This window comes from Suricata suricatta, chromosome 10 (genome assembly GCF_006229205.1).
Source record: "Suricata suricatta isolate VVHF042 chromosome 10, meerkat_22Aug2017_6uvM2_HiC, whole genome shotgun sequence".
Classification (NCBI taxonomy): Eukaryota; Metazoa; Chordata; class Mammalia; order Carnivora; family Herpestidae; genus Suricata; species Suricata suricatta.
Window position 1 is genome coordinate 64,502,900 of NC_043709.1, and position 19,898 is coordinate 64,522,797.

A 19,898-nucleotide genomic window follows, 5' to 3' on the forward strand; every position below is an offset into this window, starting at 1 on the left:
CTGCCGGCCCGGTGCCCTCTGGGGAGCTTTGCCCAAGGGTGAGGATGGGGAGCGGTTGTGGAACACCAGCAGGTGAGGCCCAGTTGTAGCCTGTTGTAGTGTGCCAGCAAATGGGTGGCACTCAGTCTTCAGTCCCTTTTCTTGTGGCTCCCTGATGGCCAAGCCCACTGCTCCTGAGTGGGGCAGTGACAGGAACTAGGCATTAAAGAGTGATGAGCTGGGGCCACTGAGCTAGGCTGTGGGGAGAGGGCTGCAGAGCTGGCCAAATGCATGGAGTTCAAATTACAATGACTCTTGGGTCTTTTTGACCTGAGGCAGGGACAGTGTAAGGCTGTGACTAAGCCTTTTCTTCCTCACCTCCCAGAACAGGTCCCTTCTGAGCTGCTAAATGTTTTCCTCCTGGTCCCTGGGCGCAAGGGGGCTGCCTGGGAGTATAGTCCCTCCCAGCTCCGTCCTCCTTCCTTGCCACTCAGTGGGTCCTTTGTGAGGGGAAAGGAGGCCAGGATACTTCGTTATCTCCTCTAGACTTGGACTGCGCAGTGACAACCTGGCCACCTGAGCCGGCAGACACAGAACAGGAGCCTGAAGGACTGTGCATGGTGTTTATTAGAGATGACAGTGAGGTGGGGGTCTTGTGGAACATGCTCTGTAGGTCACACGCTAGAGCCATAAGGCAAGGGTAGTCAGGTAGACAGGGCCGCTGGGGGCTGTCCGCTGTGTCCTATCTCTCCCCACCTAACCCTAACTTAACAAGCAGCAGCTATGAATCAGCGAATAAAGTCGGGGCCCTGTTCCCCGGGAGGCATGAGGGCCAAGAACAGAAATGACAGGATGCAAGAGCAAAAAATGAGGGGGGCAAGGCGGCCCCTGTAGCTGTTTCATATGTCCTCTGCTATACACACTCTCCCTTCCCAACCCCCCAGTCCAGGTTGGCTCCTGTCTGCCATTCGGGTTGACCATGTTACGGTCTCTGGTCCTGTCACATGTTGAGAAGCTTTCCCGACAGGCGAGGAGAACCCTTTCCTTCAGGAGCCTCAGCTGTGAGGCCTCTGACCCCGGCCTAGCCTGCCTGCTGTTCCAGCCTTGTGTGTAGATGCCCCACGCCAGCTGATGGACGGGAGTGCCACCCTGTTGGGCTTTGATTGTCTCACTTCTAACGTGTGGCAGTGAGGTGAGTGGAGGACCTCAGACCCCAAAGCACAACCCCTGAGTGGCTTGCCTGTTAGGACTTGTGCCTGTGCAAGGGCCTCATTTCTTCCTCACACCATGCTGCCCACACCCACCCTCTTGTCACTCTGAGGGGGCATCCCTTCCCTGAGTCTGGTGGGAAGGCCCCTGCTGAGGGGATCCTGGCCTGAGGGCACTGCCGGTGGGGCAGCTTCTTGTGCAGGAGAGGAAGGCGCCAGGGGTGCAGCACACACAGCTAGTACCTGGAATGGGAGCCTATGGGGGTCACTGTGCCCGGGAGGTAAGGGGGCTCCCTGCTTCTCCCAGAACCTCGGGACCACAGGCAGCCCTGGAGCTGGGGCTGGGCAGAGGGTTGTGGGGGCTGAGCCTAGTGCCAGCCGAACGCCAGTCTAACTCCAACCTGCCTGGAGCGGGCGCCCCAGCCAGCTGTGCCTGTGCCTGCCAAGGCAGGGCGGCGGGTGGCTGTCAGTAGCTGTCCTTGGGCCAGGGTCGGTTGCGCTGCCAGTTCCGGTCATTGTGGTTGTGCTCCGAGTCCTGGGCTAGGAGCCGGTCTTGTGGGTCGTGCCCGTTAGCACTAGGCAGCCCCGAGGTGTGTTGGCGGTGAGGCTGGTACAGGTCCTGGTAGGCGTCTGCATAGTCCTCCTCCAGGTGGCGGGAGCTACGCTGCGAAGACCCCGTCCAGGCTTGGCGGGAGCTCTCGCTGGCCTCGTCTGAGGGCATCAAGCTGTCCCGCTCCAGCGGCGAGTGCTCCTCGCCGCGCTCCCCCAGCAGCTGCTGGTTCTAAGGGCAACACGACAGCTCTAAGAAGCAGGCAGGGCAGACCTCACCTTGGCCTCCCTCCCACCTCTACTGGGTGGGGGCCATTCTTTCCCCTCAGCTCTCAGTTCCTGGATACAGGAACTGGTGCAAGGAGGGAAGGAGAGGCATCTTCCACTTGAGACATGGAACACTGCAGCTTTGGACTCCTGCAAAATTCAGGCTCTGCTTTCAAGACACACTAAGATACACAGTGTTTCTTTTGAACCCAGTGTTTCTTTTTGGAGCCATCTCACTGATTTATTCCCTCTCCCATCAGGAAGTTCCTTCACCCATCTGCCCTGGCTCTGTAGAGCATAGCTGAGTTCTCCAATCCTCTGGCCTTCAAGCTGGAGGCCAAGGACAATCGGCTGGGCCGGGAGCGGGTAGTACTTTGGCTGGTTCAGCCTGAGCATCTGTGCCCATTGCAAATGGGTACCTGAAGTCCGGGGATGGCACTGGGAGGGCCCAAAAGTCCAGGGCCGGGGGCTGGGTGGTGGGTGGCTCTCCAGTAAACCTCGAGGTACTCAGCCAGGTGCTCACACGCATCCTCCAGCTGGTTCTCATCCAGAATCACATCAAACGACTCCTGGGGAATAAAGGGAAAGGGCGGGGGGAACGTTGGCTGCCTCTTGGTAGCAGCCTCCCACCCATCTCCCTCACTCCCCGTGCTCTGGAAAAGCTAGAGTGGGCAGAGGAGTAGCTGACCCAGGCACTCACCGGTGGGCACTGAACCAGCTTGTCATACGCCATCATCTGTACAGTCAGGTGCTTCATCTGTGACTTCCCCCGGGAGCGGATGAGACGTTGGAGGACCTGAGGAGGAAGGGCAGAGCTGGGCCTAGAGGGAACCGGGCATGTCCCCCACTTGTGCTATAGCATCAGAAGCAGGTGAGGAGGATTCAGAAGGGGGCGGCAGGAAAAAAATGAACTCAGAAGCCCTCGGGCAGGGGCCAGGCAGAGTTGTAGCACATTCTGGGAGGGCAGCCCCTGGGCCTCTCCTATCACTGTTGATGTACCTTTGGTGAGGATACTTTGACAAAAACGATGATGGGGGCCAAGGAGGTCTTGGCCAGCTGTGCCGGGTGGTTGATGGTGTCGGCATCCAGCACTACCAGCTGCAAAGATTTCGCCAGCTCGAATATGCGCTCGATCTCACTCTGTACTTCCGCTGTGGAAGGGGGCAAGTGAGCCATGATGCCCACTGCGGGGCTCCATCTACTTCTTAGTCCTGTGGGGCCATGGGCGCTCCGAGGTGGTGGATGGGAAGGAATTGGAGGGAGAGGATGTTCATCAAGGTGCAGGCAAGCAGTGAAACAGGGAGCCAGGGAGACTGGGGAGGTTCTTGCCAGTGCTGGGGCAGGTAAAGAAGCTGGGCAAGACTGCAAGGTGCCAGGGAAGGGGGAGGTAGGAGGAAGGGTCTCACTAAGGCTTGAGTGGGTGCAGAAGCAGGAGACCGGGACTTCTCACCAATGCTGGAGCGGGCGGAGGAACGCTCAATGATGGTCCTCTTGCCAGGATTGTTGAGCACAGATCGCTTTGCCAGTGAGAGGTCAGCTGTGACTCGGGTGATGGAGATCCTGGGGTGGCAGTGGAGAATCACAGCCCACCTCTAAATTTCAAGCCTTAGGCTTCTTCTTTCCCAGGTCCCACTAACTTTCTTTAGAAAGGACCTTGCCACAGGCATCTGGAAGGAGATAATGATCTTCTCCCTGGTTCTCATGCCCCCTGAGGCCAGAGTAACTTACCTGCCATCAAACCTGTGTTTGAGGAAGTCGAACAGAGCCTTCTGCATCATGTCTGTGACCTGGGTGACAGGGGTGAGGGGAAAGGCATGGGATTGACTGGGGCCTTCTTGGAGAGAGGCAGCATCCCAAAGCATGGCTCTGTAGCCTGCCCTCTCCACACACAGACCTGGTGGGGGTAGAACACCCCTCCCACTGTCGCTGTGGTCTTCCCAAGGCAGGCTGGGTAGAGGCAACTTTTGGGGTCAGGGACATTCTCTCACCTCATAACCTTTCAGAGAGGGTCCCACCAACACCACAGGCCGCATGGAGGGCACCACATCATATGGGGGAACATGTTCTGTCTGCAGAATTGAGCCAAGGTCACACAAAGCCATGGCCCTGTCTCCTGCCCTATGGCTGCCTGGTGCAGGGCAGACCCAGAAGATCTGGGCCCCCTCCCCTCTCTGTTCTCTTGCCCTTCCAATAATGACTGCCCAGAAATCTGTCCCCACAGCCATAAGCCATGAGCCCCCACCCCACCACCCCCACCCCACCCCCGGCCCAGGTCCCTCCCTTGACTCACCTGCTTTTGCTTCTGCTTGGCTTTTTGGAAAAGGAAATAAAAGATTAAAGTTGGTGAAGGGGGAAAAGCCCTGAGGGTATGGTATTTAGTCCCTTCCCCGGGAGAGACATTGGGTTTCTCCAAGCTCTTTTGGTCCCTCCACCAACCCCCTCCCATGCAGCTCACCTGGGAACAAGCTCCCTTTCCCCCTGTGTCTTAGTTACCCACCTACCCGAGAAGGGTGACGGGGGGGGGGGCTACCTAGAGATGGTGGAGGCGAGCGTCGGTTGCCAATGTCACTCAGGCTGGAGGGGTTCCCAGATCTCCTGAGAGCAGAAAGGGAGGTCAATTAGCTTCTTTTTGTATGCACGTTCTACGCATTGCTTACTCATTGTATACATTTTCCTTACATCTTAGCTAGTGAGGGAGGTGCGTGTGGGTGACGTGTTATTTACGTGTGTCGGCTTCCGTATTTGTGCAGTGTTAATGTGTACTGTGGGTAAGGTGTGTGCAGTGTTTAGGGGGGTACATTTATTCAGTCACAAACTCTGCTCTCACCTGGCCTTCTGCTCCTGCTTGAGCCGGATGCTCTCCAGGCGCTGGGGGCTGGGGATGAAGGCAATGTCCCCACCCTCTTTCACTAGCCTCCCGATCCACCAGTCATTGCTGTACTTCTGGGGGAAGGGGTGGTGAGAGGAGGCGCCCAGGCCTCAGTCCTGGCTCTTCAACGTGAAGGAGCCAGGGAGGCATTCAGAGAGCGGTCTGGGGAAGGCAGCACAAAAGGAGGAGGGCAGGAGAAGGTGCCAGAGGGAAGGGCAACCAGGTTTGAGCCACCCAAGATTTCAGTGCAAGGCATCACCGATGTCACAGGTAACCTAAGAGGCAAGTCATCTAACTGCTCACTTTACACACTTGGAGACTGAGGCCCAAGCCAGGTCTCAGAAGGTTGGAGGTCCTGGGGATTGGGTTTTAGATATGAGGGGTGAATGGATGTGTCTTCTGGATAAGAGCTGAGAAGTCTGGGAGACCTGTTTGTAGACTAGGACTTCAGTAAGAGGCATGGGAGCTAGGGCCAGAGCAGGGAGATTAGGTGGCTCCTCTTTGGGGGTTGGGGTTGGTCACCTCTTTAATGTGCAGAAAATCTTTGGCCTCAAAGTTGACTCCAGAGCCTTGGACTGGGCACTCCTCGTCCAGTACGCCACAGTAGCTGACATTGGTCCTCACAGCAAATGCCACAGGTTTGTGCTATGGAATTTGGCCATCAGTGCAAATGAGGGGAGCCTCAGAGCACCCATTCTAGTTTCAATGCCCTATCAGTAGAGGGCAGAGGCCCCAACAGGATGCCCCAGACACACACAATCTTTCATACTCATGAGCATCCTGCCCACCGACCCCTGGGGACTTAGGACCCAGTACAAGTTTCCACCCAGCCCAGCTTGGCTCACCAGCCCAAGTTGATACCTTGGCTCTTTCAAGCTGCTGCTGAGCCTGGCTCTCCACTTCCCTCCGGGCACTCTCCCGGTCCTCCTCCAGGGAGACGTCTGAGTCCAGAGATGGGCGGCTGGTATAGGAGTCGGCTGAACCCTGGCATGGGGGAGAGGCTGTGACAGCTGGGCACTATATGCATCCTCTAAACCCTACAGCAGTGCCTCCCTAGACCCAGCCTGTCCGTGTCCATGTGGGTGGCTGGAACCCAGTGGTCTGTCTCATCTCCCTGAGAAGGGCCCCAGGGCCTCTGGGCCTGCAGATCTACGTGCTAAGATTGCTAAGATCTGGGTCCCTCCCGCCCCCCAGCCTATTAATACTGCAGCTTTGAATAGAGCCTTCACTTTCCTCCTTCCTCCCTTTCCTCTCCTCTACCCTGGCCTCTGGGGCAGAGTGAAGGGAGATGTACTGAAGATGATATATTGGAGATGATTCTGAATCTAGGAGACCCAGCCCTCTTGTTCACATCAGCCTGTAAAGCAGCCTGGACCTTATCCCTTTAAAATGCATGGCAGGAGTACAGTCAGCTGGGAACAGTCAAGAGACGCCGGTTGGCATGGCACTCTCTCCCGAGTGTCAGGATAGAGCCATCTACGCCCTTAGATCTCCTCTCCCCCAGTGCCTACCCTTCCAGGGTGAAGAGGAGGATGCAGTGCTGCCAACTCCTGGAAGTCACTTCCTCTCCACTCTCCCCACCCCCACTCTCTTTCCTCTCACACCTGCTGGGGCAACTGGCCAGGTGTGGGCAGCAAACAAGACACAGACTGAGAAGGCAACACAAAGCTGTCTCCCTGGGCCCCAGTGAGGCTCAGCCACACCTACCATCTGGCCTACATCTCCCCAGCCCTTCCCCAAGGGGATATCAGCCCCGGAGGAAGGCCCTGTCAGTGCCAGGCAACCCAGCAGAGGACCCTGGGGATGTACGGACAGGGTCTCTGGTAACCTGAGCCAGGAGAGTCTCTGAGTCCTGTGAATAGAAATGGTCTTTGGGCAGGGGGTACATTTGGAGGGTTATAGAGCTCACCAACAGGGAGATACACAAATGAGTAAGGGAAGCTGAGCCTTAGGACAGGAGGATAGAAGTGAGGATGTCTGGGTTTCTCCGTCAGACTAGGGGAAAGGGAATCTTTTGTTTTCTGCCTCAGTTTCCACTCTTTATGATCAGAGGCTTGAAGTGGTACTTCCATCAATTCTGAAGTGCAGGTGGCAGAGATAAGGTAGGAGTCTGGCTAAGGGGTCCATGTGGGAGTGTGTGTGTGTGTGTGTGTGTGTAGGTTTTAGAATGTTCTCAGGCTGAGGAACGTTCCTTTAAGCTCACTGTGCACAAGCACTTACAGAAGGCAGCAGAAGCCAGACTCAGTGGGGAAGACAAACTCACATACCACCCTCCACTCTGCCCCAGCCCCACCATCGGCAAGAGGGCTGGTCAGCTTGATATCAGCCCAGAGCCTTGAGCCCAAGTAAACACCATGTCTGCGGTAGACGGAAGGCACGAAGATAGCACAAAGGGGAAAAAGTCTTTCATTTTACAGAGGAGTAGAGTCTGCTTGCTGTTCCCCATCTCTCTTGAGAACAAAATAAGGCTGGCTTGGCAGCAGGAGAAAGAGCAGCTGAGCTTGAGAAGAACCTCTGTGCTGTCAATAGAGTGGAGGGGACCGCCTTTCAGGGGTCTCAGACACAGCGGATACCTGTCTAATGTGAACAGGGACCAATGGGAAAGGAAGCACGAGGCAAGGAGGGATGACCACTTGCTTTGATGAGTAGATATCAGATGCCTTCTAGATGTCCAGGCCTGTGCAGGAAGAGGATGCTGACCTTGGCTCCACAGGCTCTCGGCCTCATTTAGTAATCTTAATGCCCTTGCCTGGGCCATCTGGGTTACCTGGCCTCTCACCTCAGGATGGGAATTACAGGATCTCCCCCTACATGTTTAAGGAGTCATGCTCACAATGGAACCCCCTCTCCATTAGTCCCAAGTCCTCAGAGCAGGACCCAAAGATGAGTACATTCTTCATGCTCTGGTATCACTTGGGAGGCCAGGGCTGCCCTGCCAAGGGTCCTCCAGGGTCTTGCCTCCCCCACCCCCCGTTATGCCAAAACAGCCAGAGGCTCAGTACTTTGGAGCTGCCAGGAGTTGGCACAGTGCCCTGGTGGTGCCCCCCTTGCCTGGTGAGTGTGTGGGCAGGCTGCAGCTCCACTCTTGCCTGGCACGGGGGAAGAAGAGGAGGGAGATGAGCCGGTGGATTTATTTAGAGCCTGATCTCCCTCCTACTGCTTCAGAGGGGGCCTCAGGGAGAGCAAGGAGCCAGGCAAGAGAAAGGGAAGGGGGGGAGGGTGATCCAGGAACCAGAGAGGGGTGGGGAGCCAGCAAGGGGGTAGCAGGCTGCCCCCAACACCATCCACATGTCAGTCTTCACCTTGCAACAGCCCTTGCCTTCTTGCCAGGGATGGGAAGAACCTTCTAGGGCCCTCCAGCCCCTCAGAGAGGTTCATTCTCAAACTCACCTTGGCACCCTGGGCCATGCCAGCTGTCCCTTCAACTGTCAGAAAGAGGTGTCCACCAGAGCTTTGAAAATCATCTGCTCTAGCTGCAATGTAATTAGCCCCAGAGGCCCAATGGGGAATTGGGCCCAGCAGGAGCCCAGTCCCAGAAAAGGACTAAGAGCTGCCTACTCTGAGCCCTCAAACTCATGTATCCTGGGCTTGGCAACAAGGGACAGAAGAAAACTCAAATACTCCTCCTTTGACCAGAGTGCTCTGCCCTCCACACCTAGAGGGGACCCCTTCCAAGCCATCTAGTGGTCCTCTCCTAACGAGACCTTCATGCAGGATGTTTGAGAGAAGGGACAGAGAAGCTGCTGCCCATCTTTGCCCCATCTTTCCAGGCACTCTCCCTGCTCTCTGAGCTCCGGGAATCACTGCCTAATGAGCTGATTTGTCTCAGTGGGTCAGGAGATAAAAGCAAAGAGGAGAATTAAATATTTATCAGTTGCCTGGTTCTCTGAGCAAAGAGATTCCTCTCCATCCCCAGGCCCTCAGCCCCTCTGGCCTCACCTCTAAGCCCTCCATGCTGAGCAGGAACCCAGGAAGCCCACCGCTCTGAGGACGCCCCAGCAGGAGGCGTGGAATGGATGGGGCTCAGTCAGCTGGCCCACCCATGTGCCAGGTGCCTAGTTTCCAGCCTGGGAGAGAAGCTGGGCTGCAGGCAGGGTGAGGAAATAAGGCAACGCTCAGGGATGGGCAGCGGAAGGGAATAATGGAGGTCCTCAAGTTTATGATGCTTTTGAGGCTGGTATCTGATTCTCTGATGTTATCCCAGGCTCTCTAAATTTGTGCTTTACTTGAAGCATAGGTCTGAATTGTCCTCCTCCCCAAAAGCCTCAGCTTCTCTGGTAGCTCTTGTGTTCAGACCCCGTCAATCCTCCTTTGGGAACTCCAGACACTGCGTGTGCCCTCTCTACAGCCTCTATGCCCTGTCTCCAGCCTTTCCTCCCTCTATCTACCCTTTAGTCCTGGGCTTCAGGGCCACCTGCTCGAGCCTTTCCCCCACACTACGCCCGCCTTGCGCACACCCGATACACCTAAGTCTAGGACTGGAGTCCTGGGGAGTCTTGGGCATGAAAATTCATCTCCCCACTTTCCAGGAGCGCCCCCCCTATGGCCCTGCCCCTCCACTGAGGCGTTTTTCAAAGTCCTGAACGGGGGAAGGGTCCAAGGGGGAAGAGGAGTCATCCCAACTTCCCCACCCCCACCTTCACCATGGGCACTCACCGCCTCCGAGTCCTCAAACCCGGGCACGTAGGAGTCGTCATACATGGGGGAGTCCGGGTTGGGGGGAGCGCGCGGCGCCGGGGGCGGGAGCAGCCCGGAGGCAGGGGCGAGGATAGCGGGCCGCGCCCGAGAGATGCCACCGAGCCCCGCAGCCCTGCGGGCGGGCGGCGGCGGAGAGCGAGAGAGCGCGAAGGAGAGAGCGAGCCGCGAAGACCAGCTGCTTGGAGCTCAAATCACCGCTCCCCCCACCCCACCCCCCCAAACCCTACCGGTCCCACCCCGAGCGCGGCTGAGGAATCTGGCGCCGGCTCCTACAACAATAGTGCCCGCCCACCTGACCCCCTCCCCGGGAGCAGGCGGGGGCGGCGGCGGGGGGCGCCCGCCACCCGGGGAGCCCGATACCGGGCCGGGAGAGGGTGGCCGGCCGCAGCCGGGGAGAAGGTGCCTCCCCAAGCACCTATGGGGCACCGGGGCCGCGGGGAGGAAGGGGAGGAGAGACTGCGGGCGGGGCGGATCCTGGCTGGGAGGAGGCGGGGCGAGGAGAGATGCGGAGACAGAGACGCTCAGCAACCCAGGAAATACTCCGCCGGGAAACAAAGGGCTGGAGCGGGGGAGGGGAGGGGGCGCGGAGCTGGGACCCAAGCCCTGAAAGCGGAGGGCGCAGGTTGCTGAGAGGCTGGAGACAGAAAGGAGGGATCGAGACAGAGGAAAGGGGGAAGACAGGAAATTGGAGAGACTGGTGGAGATCGGAGAGGCGGGGCGGGGGTGGGGGACGGGTGCCAGACGAGGGAGGGGTCCCAGGTGAGAGAGCCGCGTGTCTAGGCCCAGGCGGCCCGGAGACTCCGAAAGCGAACCCCCGCAATGGTACTGGGGAGGAATGGGTTTGGCGACCCCAAGCCGATGCCATGAAAGTAGCTCCTACCCCAGCAGGTGCTCAGGCCCCCCAGCTCAGGCTGGGACCCTGGAGCAAAGGGCCACGTCGCCCGACCCGTGCAAATGGGGAGGTTTTGGGTCCAGCCGCCCCACACCTGTTACGCGGTTAGATTCCACCCTAGCCGGGCCAGGATGGGGGATCCCTTACTTGCTTGCCAAGAACTGTGCCATGCATTGCCAAGGCATCCGTGGGAATTGGGGGAGGGAGGGGCTGTTTTAGGTGAGCCTAAAGGAAGGGGAAGAGAAACCTGAAGGTGGAGGTACTGGGATTGCCTGGTCTGGAACAGAAGGTGGGATACTGGCTACATTAGGGATTAAGGGCAAGACTAAGAGTCACTAGTGTAAGGCCAGATTCCTTCCTTAGAGAAAGGATGGGGGGTGGGGTGGCCAGGATCCTGGTTGGAACCACAGTACCACTCTGTACCAGTTTCCTTCAAGGAGCACTGAGATATAAGGTTAGAGACAGAGCAGCAGCCCTTATCTTGAATAAAGTTCCCCCAAAGAGCTACCCATTTGAGCTCCCTCCTTTCTTCCATCTCCTGAGCAATATTATTCCTTTGAGTTTTGATTGCCTACCAGCCCCATCACCACCACGAGGGGGATGTGAGATAGAAAGAGGTTCACTTGAAGCCCTTCTGGGCTCATTCCTTCTCCAGTCCTTGTATGTCACACCCAGGAGGATGAATGAGGAATCTACTCATTGCTTTACCTTCCCGAGCTTCAGGGGAGGGAGAAAAGCAAAACTGACCCAATTTGATGAGATCTATGAGAGAAGCACTGCTCATGGGAGAGAGGAAGTCCACCCAACCCAACTGCCTTACCATTTATGTCAATTGTTCATGTTCCATTGACGAGAAAGAAGCAGAGAAGGGGCCTCATCTTAAGACTATCTTTAGTCTGCCTTTAGTCTGTCTACCCCTGTGAGTGGTGCAGCCCAGCCCTCCTGGTGTATTTGGCAGACAACTTTGTTGGAGTCCTAGGGCAGGCCAGGCACTGCTGGAGGAGGCCATCGGCTTTCACAGTTTGCTCTCCTGAGTCCAGCACCATTTGGGGATTGGTTATACGTGGGATTCTTTGGTAGTGCAAGTTCCCAGACACTGTCTTTTCACTTCTGTGCCCTCTTTCTAGTTCTCAGAACTCCTTGTCTCCTTCTTTTTTATTCTCTGCCTCTTCAGTTCCTTCTGTTTTGTCCAGAAGGGCAGAAAGGAGCCATGAGGTGTGAAAGAATAAGACTCTCAAGGCACTCTCTCCTGGGAGATAATTCCAATGATGACAGCTGTTGGGGCATCTGCTTCTCTTCCTATCCCTGAATCTACTCTCCTGGTCTCTTCTTTTTGGGATTCTCTCCACCACCAGGGGGTCCTCGGGATTGTAGTTACATAGCAGACCTGCCAGCAGCTTCACTCTTTCCTCACACACCTTGTTGTCTTCATCCCCATCTGGGACAATGGTGTCCAAGTCTGCTTCTGAAGCATGAGTTGCCATGCCAACCACCCCCAGGAGACAGGTTCAAGTTTTCATACCAGGGCCCATCCCTTGGGTCTTACAGGAGCTTCAGAGCCGCACTCTTATCCTTATCTCTGAGTTGTTACTCAATGCCCTCTTGCATTTCTCATCTCACCCACACCTGCCTGCTTCAGTTCTCATGCAACTTCCTGTCCTGAAACAAGACATGTGCCTGTCAGTATCTACGTGGCCCCTAACCCCTTTTCTTTTCCATGGCCAAGCATAAGAAGAGAGCTGAGGGCAAAAACCAAACCAAACCAAACAAACAAAAATGGATTCAAGGATTCGAGAGGAGGATTCGTGCTCTCTTCCCTTGTAGTAAGAGAGAGAGCTGTTAGGAGAGAGCTGTTAGCCTGGTACCCAAGGTGTGGAAGCAGGACGTTGGGGAGAAGCCTGAATAACCAGGTTTGGGAGTAGACTTCTTGGAAGCCTCCGGAATACATTCTAGCTTCTATAAGTGGACCAGGAAGCTGGCAGATACTAGTCCCTCTGCATTGAATGAGGAAACTGAGGCAGGAGCCAGTATGCCTGGGAAGTCCTTCTCCCCAGCAGTCTTTAAGATCTGGACCAAGACCAAACCCAGTTTTCTGGCTGCTAGCTGGAGCCTAGAGAGGGGCACCAGGGGAGCTTGGTGGATCCCTCGTATCTCCGTCCTTTCATCTAGCTCCTTTTTTGGCTCCCCAGGCAGTCCTCCCCTCCCGTCCCAATCCCAGGGCTTAGAAGCTGCCAGCTCTGGTTGCTCCCTCCTTTCTTGCCCGCCTCTTCCACCCTCAGCTTCACCTCCTCGATCTTCCTCCCTCCCCATCACTGCAGTCTCCCCAAATGCGGGCCCTCATTCTAGCTTGGAGTGGGGCTCTCCTCCCACCCACTGGGGAGGGGGCCCCGCGTTTACCTCATTCAGCAGGAAGGTTGCACTGGAGTCAGAAAAAGACATAGACCGGGCTAGCGGTCTTTCCCCCTCCCCCGGGCCAGGGGCTCCGAGGCGGGAGCAGGACCCGGCCGCTGCTCTGCACACAGGCTCCCGCCTGCGCGCCTGGCCTCGCCCCACGCCCGCCCGGCTCGCTGCCGGCTCGTGTCCCTCTCTCCGGGTTCCCTCCCCCTTTCCTCCTCCTTCCCTCCCTCTCCCTCCCTCTCCCTTCGTTTCTCGCCGCCTCTGTCACTCTCCCTCTCCAGTCGCCTTTCAGTCCTGCTCTCTCCATTTCCGTCTCTTCTTCCTCCCCTCTACGGTCCCTGTTCTGTTTATCTGGGTGCCTCCCACTGTCCTTCCATCCCCATTTCTCGCCTCTCTTCTCCGCCTCCTCCTTCCTCTTCAACCCGGCCCCCAGAAAAGGTAGGGACTCTAGAGCCCCCACCGCCGTACGCAGAAGGGCGGCAGTGGCTCCGGGGCTGCCCGGACCCCGGAGCTCTAGGCGGAAGGTTCTGGTTTCTCCTGGCTCCAGCTCCGTGCGCCCGAGGAAACCAGGCACCGGCGCTCCGGGCGGCGGCGTCGACCCCGACCTCTGCAGGGACAGGATCGAAGCGAGGAATGCCCGTGTGCGACTCGCTAGCCCCCGAGGCAAGGCGACCCCCACCCCCACCCCGGGTTCCGGGGAAGCCACGTCCAGCCATCCGTCCACGGCCCAGACCCTGTGTCCGCAGTGCGCCCGGGAGTCTCTAAGGTCTCTCCTCTCTCCAGGGTTCCGGCGCCGCGGGACTCAGCCCGCGAAGGCGCAGGGCTAGACGAGGCGGCTCCTCCCCGCCCGGCTGCAGCGCCCCCTAGGCTCGTTCGCCCGGTGACCGCACACGCCCTCCAGGTGGCGGCACCCGCCCGGGGGTCCTGTCTGTCGACCGGCTTCGGTCCAGCCCTGCCAGCAGGAGGCGCTGTCCAGGTCGGAGCGGAGGGGTCGCAGCTCAGAGCCAGACCCCTACCCAAGCCTAGGACGGACCCCTCTCCTTTTCCTCTATCCAAGAACTGCGGTCCCACATCCGCCCGCCCAGTATGGGACTCCAGGTTGCACTCTATCTTAACCCCCATAGGATTCCTTTGAGACACTTGGCTTCTCTGGAGCCCTACCCAGCTCCTACCTCCATGTTGGTCTCCAGGGGTGCCCCTGCTGAGCCCAGCAGCTTCCCAGCCAGGCCTGGGCAACTGGGAGTACAGAGTCACGGGACTGCTGCTCGGGTCAGTACCCCTTCCACCCCCTAAGGCGGGCACGTCAAACAGGACAAGCCCAAGTTCTGGCGGGGGAAGGGGGGAGCAGGGGTGTAGCCCCAGCCAGCTCTCTCGCTGCACCCTTCTAAGCGGATTGGCCTCTCATTGGTTCCTCCACACCCCCAACACCCCCAGGCTGGCTAAAAGGGAGGGGGAGGCCTACCCCCTGTCTGAGACAGACACATCCTGGTGCTGAGTGACAGGAATCTCTAACTTCCCCTCAGCAGAACCCTTAAGGTCGAGGGGGCTCCATCGTCCTTCTGGGCCCTACTTTTACATTTCTTCCCCTGGGGAGGTCTTGGAGCCCCTTTCCCAATCTTCCCACCCCCTGGGGATCTTGGAAGATTTCTCTCTCTGTTTCTCTCTCGGTCTCTCTCTCTCTGTTCACCTGACCTTCCACTTGTCCCCATTTCAGGGGGAGCTAAATTGGGGAGAACCAGTTCTCCTCTCTCCACCCCTAGCTCCTCCTCAGGCTGGAGGTAACCTGGAAAGTACTTTACAAGGGCACCTCCTCCCCTCCCTCTGTGGTCTGGTCCAATGGGTCCAAGAATCTCCTACCACCCACCTACCCCCAAGTTACTCAGCTTCAACTATTCAGAGGAGATAAAGAGATTGTGCATGTGTTATTAAAATGTGCATGGAGGTTTTTATAGGTTTTCTTTTTTGGGTTTAATAGATAAGCAGAGCTTTGCTTTTCATTTGGCAATAAGACCTGAAGGGAGAAAGTCGTGCGTCCCTCCCCACCCCCCCCCCCCCACCCCCCCCCAGACCACAGCTAATGGACTAGCTCCTCTGGGCCTTGGGGCAGCTTAAGTTTCCACAAGAGAAGGGGGTGGGGGTGCCAGCCAAGGCAAGCAATTGTCCCTGGTTTCTCCATTCCTCCCCCACCTCCCCACTCCCCTAGAGCCTACTGCCTGGAACACCATCACTCTCTCCACCCCTTATTTTAAAATAGAAATATCAATGACTTCTCTCTGAGCCTATTAGAAGAACTCTGAAGTACAGCTGGCGGCTCCACACGCTTCACTTTTTCTCACTTTTACTCAAGCTGGTGGACCACACCCCTCTCCCTTCTGCCACAGAGAGAAGGTAGGAACCTCAGAATTAGAGCTGGGAGCCCAGTGGGCAGGCCCCCAGAACTGTCCTCTCCTACCCCCTCTGTGTGAGATGACTAGCAGGCTTATCACTCTTTGGGCCCTATCCAGGATGCACACCCTCTTGCTCCCCACTCTACCTTCCTTGGGCCCCCCATGTCTGGCTCTGACCTCACTGTATCTGGCACCTTGCTAAAGGGGGACTCTAGACTGCATGCACTCCCGGGAGCCATGCCTTAGCTGGGTCCTTCAGCTCCTCAGCGCCAGCATACAGGCCCTCAGGGCTCTGCAGGCAGCCTGGCTCCCTTCTCTCTGAGGTTGGCTCATGTGTTCTGTGACCTCCCAGACCCCCAGGTAGGTAGGACCTCAGGATATTTGGCAGGGCCTCTGCTAACCCTTTTGTTTGTGCAGGCACGTTCTGCACCAGGGGCTTGCCCTACAGATCCAGAGCTGGCTTGCAATCACGGCTTACTCCTCAGCAAGGCATAACGTGCACAACTATACTTAGAGGCCGTGGCATTTGAAAACCTGTGTATCATGGGGACAAAGAACAAAATCACCATGTCCATCCCTTTGTATCTATTCTATTGAGACCAAAAAGGGTCTTCCCATCTCATCTGAGAAAGCTTGCTGAAGCAGCCGCCACAGGGAATCCCCACTACCAATTCTGCGTGTTACTCTGGGGAAGTTCCTCCAACATCAAACCTCAATCCCTTCTGCTGCAAACTCTGTTTTCTTTTTCTGGGCTCCGCCTCTCGGCCCATGGTGATATTTGATGCATCTAGGCACTTTTAGTCTCCATCCCCTGATGCAGCATTTGCTATAAATATGTCTGAAGAGTTTCTTGCTGACGGTGCCCAGCCAGAGTGCACCTTCCTTCCCACACCAAGCCTCTCTGGAGGGACTGAGCTCTTAGCTACGGCATAAAGACCCAACTCTTGCCAGCCCTGGTGCCGGCCATGTGACTTCTCTGTGGATTTGGGGGTTCCTTTTGCTACCTGGGAAGGAGGAAAGGTGAGAGGGCCAAGAAGCTCGGTTCTCATTCTCTTGCTGCCCCGAGTCCGGCTCAGCCTGGCAAATGATAGGTGTTTGATGCATGTTCATTTTAGTCTTAGATCTGTTTCCCCCTGAGTGCACTGTATGGATTGGTGATTCCAATTCCCCAGGATGAACTGGAGGGAGGAATGTGGCTGGGCCATGAGCAGAACTGCTGCCCCAGGAGGAGGAAGGGGTATTAGCAGCAGGATCCCTAGGGTGGCCTGGGGACAGGGGCCTGGCCTCGACTCCACTGGCTTTCTCCTCTTGCCAAGCCCTAAATGCTGTAGGGCTCTGAATCATAGCACTGCCCAAGGGGCCAGTTCAAATCCTTCCCTCACTCCCACATGCTTACAAGCTTTGTAAACAGCAGAGGTTAGCCAGGGAAGCTGGGGTTGAAAAGAGTTGAGTGAGGGTGGGAATCCCTGGGAGGCTGTTCTGAGATGTTTAACTCAGATTACCGGCCTAAGTGGCCAGAGCTCTTTGGGGAAAGAGTTCCCGAAGCAGGGGCAGCTGAAACATCCCAGGGCTTCCCAAAGTCTGGGACAGAGGGGACTTGGGCTTTAGGAGGCGGGGCTATTGACAAGAGGCTGAGGGTGGCCTTAAGAAGAAGGCTCAGAGTGAAAGGAGAACAGGCTTTTCCTGGATGTATAGTTGGAGTGAGTAGGGACGAGGCTTTCGATTTGGATCCCGTCTCTTTGGCCCTCTGGCCCACTGAAGGTCCTGGATTCCTTTATCTCTTGCCAGACCTCTGATCTCAGCCCAGATCAGAGCCCCCCTTTCTCTCTTTTCTTAATGTTTATTAAGAGAGAGACAGGTACAGAGGATGCAAAGTGGGCTCTGTGCTGACAGCAGGGAGCCTGATGCAGGGCTCCACCTCGTAAACTGTGAGATCATGACCTAAGCTGGAGTGGGACACTTAACCGACTGAACAACCCAGATGCTCCTTTTTTTTTTTTTAAAGTTTACTTATTTATTTTGAGGGAGAGAAAGTGTGTGTGCACCAGCTGGGAAAGGGTAGAATGAGAGGGAGAGAGAGAGAATCCCAAGCAGGCTCTGTGCTGTCGCCCGTCACGGGGCTCTAAATCACAAACTGTGAGATCATGACCTGAGCGGAAATCAAGAGTCGGACACTCAACTGACTGAGCCACTCAAGTGCCTCCCCCTCCAGCGAGCCCCTCTCTGACAAAGAGCTGGAGGCGAGGTGCCAGTTGTGGCCCGGAGACCGATACCCTTCTACTTGCTCTTACTACCCTCTGCCCCACCCCAGACCCCACTACTCTCAGCTTAAGGATCTGAGCCTGGCAGCCCTCTCCAGTCAGAATGCGGTCATGGTGCCTGCAGCCTCCCTGGGAAGGAATTACCAAAGAGAGCACCGTGTTCACTGCTCACAGCTGCTGCCCCTCGGGCCCGCCATTGCCTCTCTCTGCTTCTCACTGTGTCTTCACCAGCTCCAAGGGACACAAGGGAAGCGGGTATTGGGGAGAGGCAGGAACTGGGTAGAGATGAGTAAGTATAGACTCTGACCTTGGGGAGAAGCCTCCTGGGGAGGAGGGAAGATGGCTGGCAAAGAGTTGTGGCCTTTCATCATGAATGAGGCGGGCACAGGAAGCCCGCAGCCACCCTGGAGCCAGGTGGGGAAGTGAGACTGGAAGACTCATGATCCCAGTGACTGCCCAGGACTGGAGGTCAGGAGTCCTATATACCTCTGGGTAACACAGAGCCAAGTCTGGATCCTTCTTTGACCTGGAATCAGCACCAGTAAGGGTATTAGGTGATTCAGGGATGCTCTGTGCAGAGCCCTCTTTCCCTTCCTGGGAAACGACATCCTGCTGAGAACGGAGGACACAGAGCCACTGGGAGCACGTGCGACTGGGTGTCAGAGTCCTGGATAGGCTGTCTGGCGTGGTGCAAAGAACACAGGGCTTGGAGTCTGAAAATCAGAGGGCAGGTCCTAGCTCTGTCCCTCACTAGTTGTGGGCAAGTCACTTATTATCTCAGAAACAGAGTTTTCTTACCTTTACAAAGGGGAAAGAACAATGCTTGCTTAATGAGAGGTTCTGTGAGAATTCAACGGGAACAACTGTATTTCATAACGTGAATTGCTACGTAAAAGTTATTTATTATTGGGCAAGAATATCATGAGCAGGGAAGCCGCATGGAGTAGAAAGGACCTGTACAGAGTCATGGCCTGGGTTTTAGTCCATGCCCTGTTACTAACTCTGAGTCTTTCCACTTCTGAGGTTAAATGACTTTCCAAAGGCCACAATCAGTCAACGCTTGATCTAGAGTGGGACCCAGATTGTTCAGACTTCACCTCCTGGGTTCCTTCCATTGCACCAGGTGGGCTGGATACTGGGATCTACTCTGACCTTCCGTGTGCTCAGCACTGAGGACTTCCCCTGAAAAGTCCCCCACACCCTGATGCCACAATGATTAGTACTTCATTCCTTTGTATTTTGTGTGGCCACACCCCTCTTTCCCGTTAGGAATAGTGCAGCCAGTACGCCTCCTGACTTTCCCCTGAGGCAGCATGAATAATATTATCGTGTATTTGGAATGCAGTTAAAAAAATAGCCTTTTATTATTACAGAAGCAGTACTTATGTATTGTAGAAAATAAAAAATATAGAGAAACAACAAGACAAAATAAATCCACAGGAATACCACCACCCAGAAATTACCACCATTAATACTTTTGGTGTAATCCTTCTGGGTTTTTTTTCTTTTTTAAAAAATGTTTATTGATTTATTTTTGAGAGAGAGGAGGGAGACCAGAGAATTCCAAGCAGGCTCTGCACTTTCAGCACAGAGCCCAATGCAGGGCTCAATCTCACAAACTGTGAATTAATTCATTGCTCTCGGAATATATATACCTAAAGATGGAATTGTGGGATTCCAGGGTAGACTGCATCTTTTTTTATGCCCCCCCACACACATAAATGTTGTATTTGTGTGTGTTTAGCAAAATGAGATCATACTGAAAATGCTATTTTTTAATGTTAAATTTTTAATTTTTTTTTTTATTTAGAGAAGAGAATGGGGGAGAAGGGAAGAAGGAGAGAGAGGATCTTCTTTTAAATTTATTTTAGAGGGGCGCCTGGGTGGCTCAGTCGGTTAAGTGTCCAGCTTCGGCTCAGGTCATGATCTCGCGGTTCGTGGGTTCGAGCCCCACGTCGGGCTCTGTGCTGACCGCTAGCCTGGAGCCTGCCTCAGATTCTGTGCCTCCCTCTTTCTCTGACCCTCCCCTGCTCACACTGTCTCTGTCTCTCAAAAATAAATAAAAACCACAAAAAATTAAAAAAAATAAATTTATTTTAGAGATTGAAAGAGAGAGTGCTAGCTGGGGAGAGCGGCAGAGGGAGAGACAGAGAGAGAGAGAATCTTTTCTTTTTCCATAATAGTTTATTGTCAAATTGGTTTCCATACAACACCCAGTGCTCTTCCCCACAAGTGCCCTCCTCCATCACCACCACCTCTTTTCCCCCCTCCCCCTTCCCCAACTCTCAGTTCATTTTCAGCATTCAATAGTCTCTCGTTTTGCGTCGAGAGAGAGAGAAAGAGAGAGAGAGAGAGAGAGAGAGAGAGAGAGAGAGAGAGAGAGAGAAATCT

The 19,898-nt window shown here is 55.6% G+C and overlaps 1 protein-coding gene across 2 annotated transcripts; it reads right to left on the reverse strand.

Annotated features, from left to right (window-relative positions):
• Positions 1 to 588: 588 nt before the first annotated feature.
• CACNB3 (calcium voltage-gated channel auxiliary subunit beta 3) lies at positions 589 to 13,004 on the reverse strand. 2 transcript variants are annotated; one of them, XM_029953436.1, is made up of 13 exons: positions 9,529 to 9,573; positions 5,734 to 5,856; positions 5,395 to 5,517; positions 4,831 to 4,946; positions 4,534 to 4,598; positions 4,294 to 4,313; positions 3,992 to 4,072; positions 3,732 to 3,790; positions 3,454 to 3,563; positions 3,003 to 3,154; positions 2,704 to 2,799; positions 2,423 to 2,572; positions 589 to 1,968 (listed from the first exon to the last, which is right to left on the reverse strand). In XM_029953436.1, the coding sequence occupies exons 1-13, from the start codon at positions 9,571 to 9,573 to the stop codon at positions 1,654 to 1,656; spliced, it is 1,455 nt and encodes a 484-aa protein (XP_029809296.1). In that variant the 3' UTR covers positions 589 to 1,653. The 2 variants fall into 2 exon arrangements, with proteins under 2 accessions (XP_029809296.1, XP_029809297.1); XM_029953437.1 differs by lacking the exon at positions 9,529 to 9,573 and adding an exon at positions 12,860 to 13,004 and having other exon boundaries at positions 1,654 to 1,968.
• Positions 13,005 to 19,898: the final 6,894 nt, after the last annotated feature.

Excerpts from the sequence above, each read along its gene's own strand:
- CACNB3 (XM_029953436.1), bottom strand. The coding sequence starts at position 9,573 with ATGTATGACGACTCCTACGTGCCCGGGTTTGAGGACTCGGAGGCG. Across the intron at positions 2,800-3,002 it reads TCAAAGTATCCTCACCAAAG|GTCCTCCAACGTCTCATCCG; the intron begins GTACATCAACAG and ends CTTCCTCCTCAG. Across the intron at positions 2,573-2,703 it reads AGCTGGTTCAGTGCCCACCG|GAGTCGTTTGATGTGATTCT; the intron begins GTGAGTGCCTGG and ends TTTATTCCCCAG.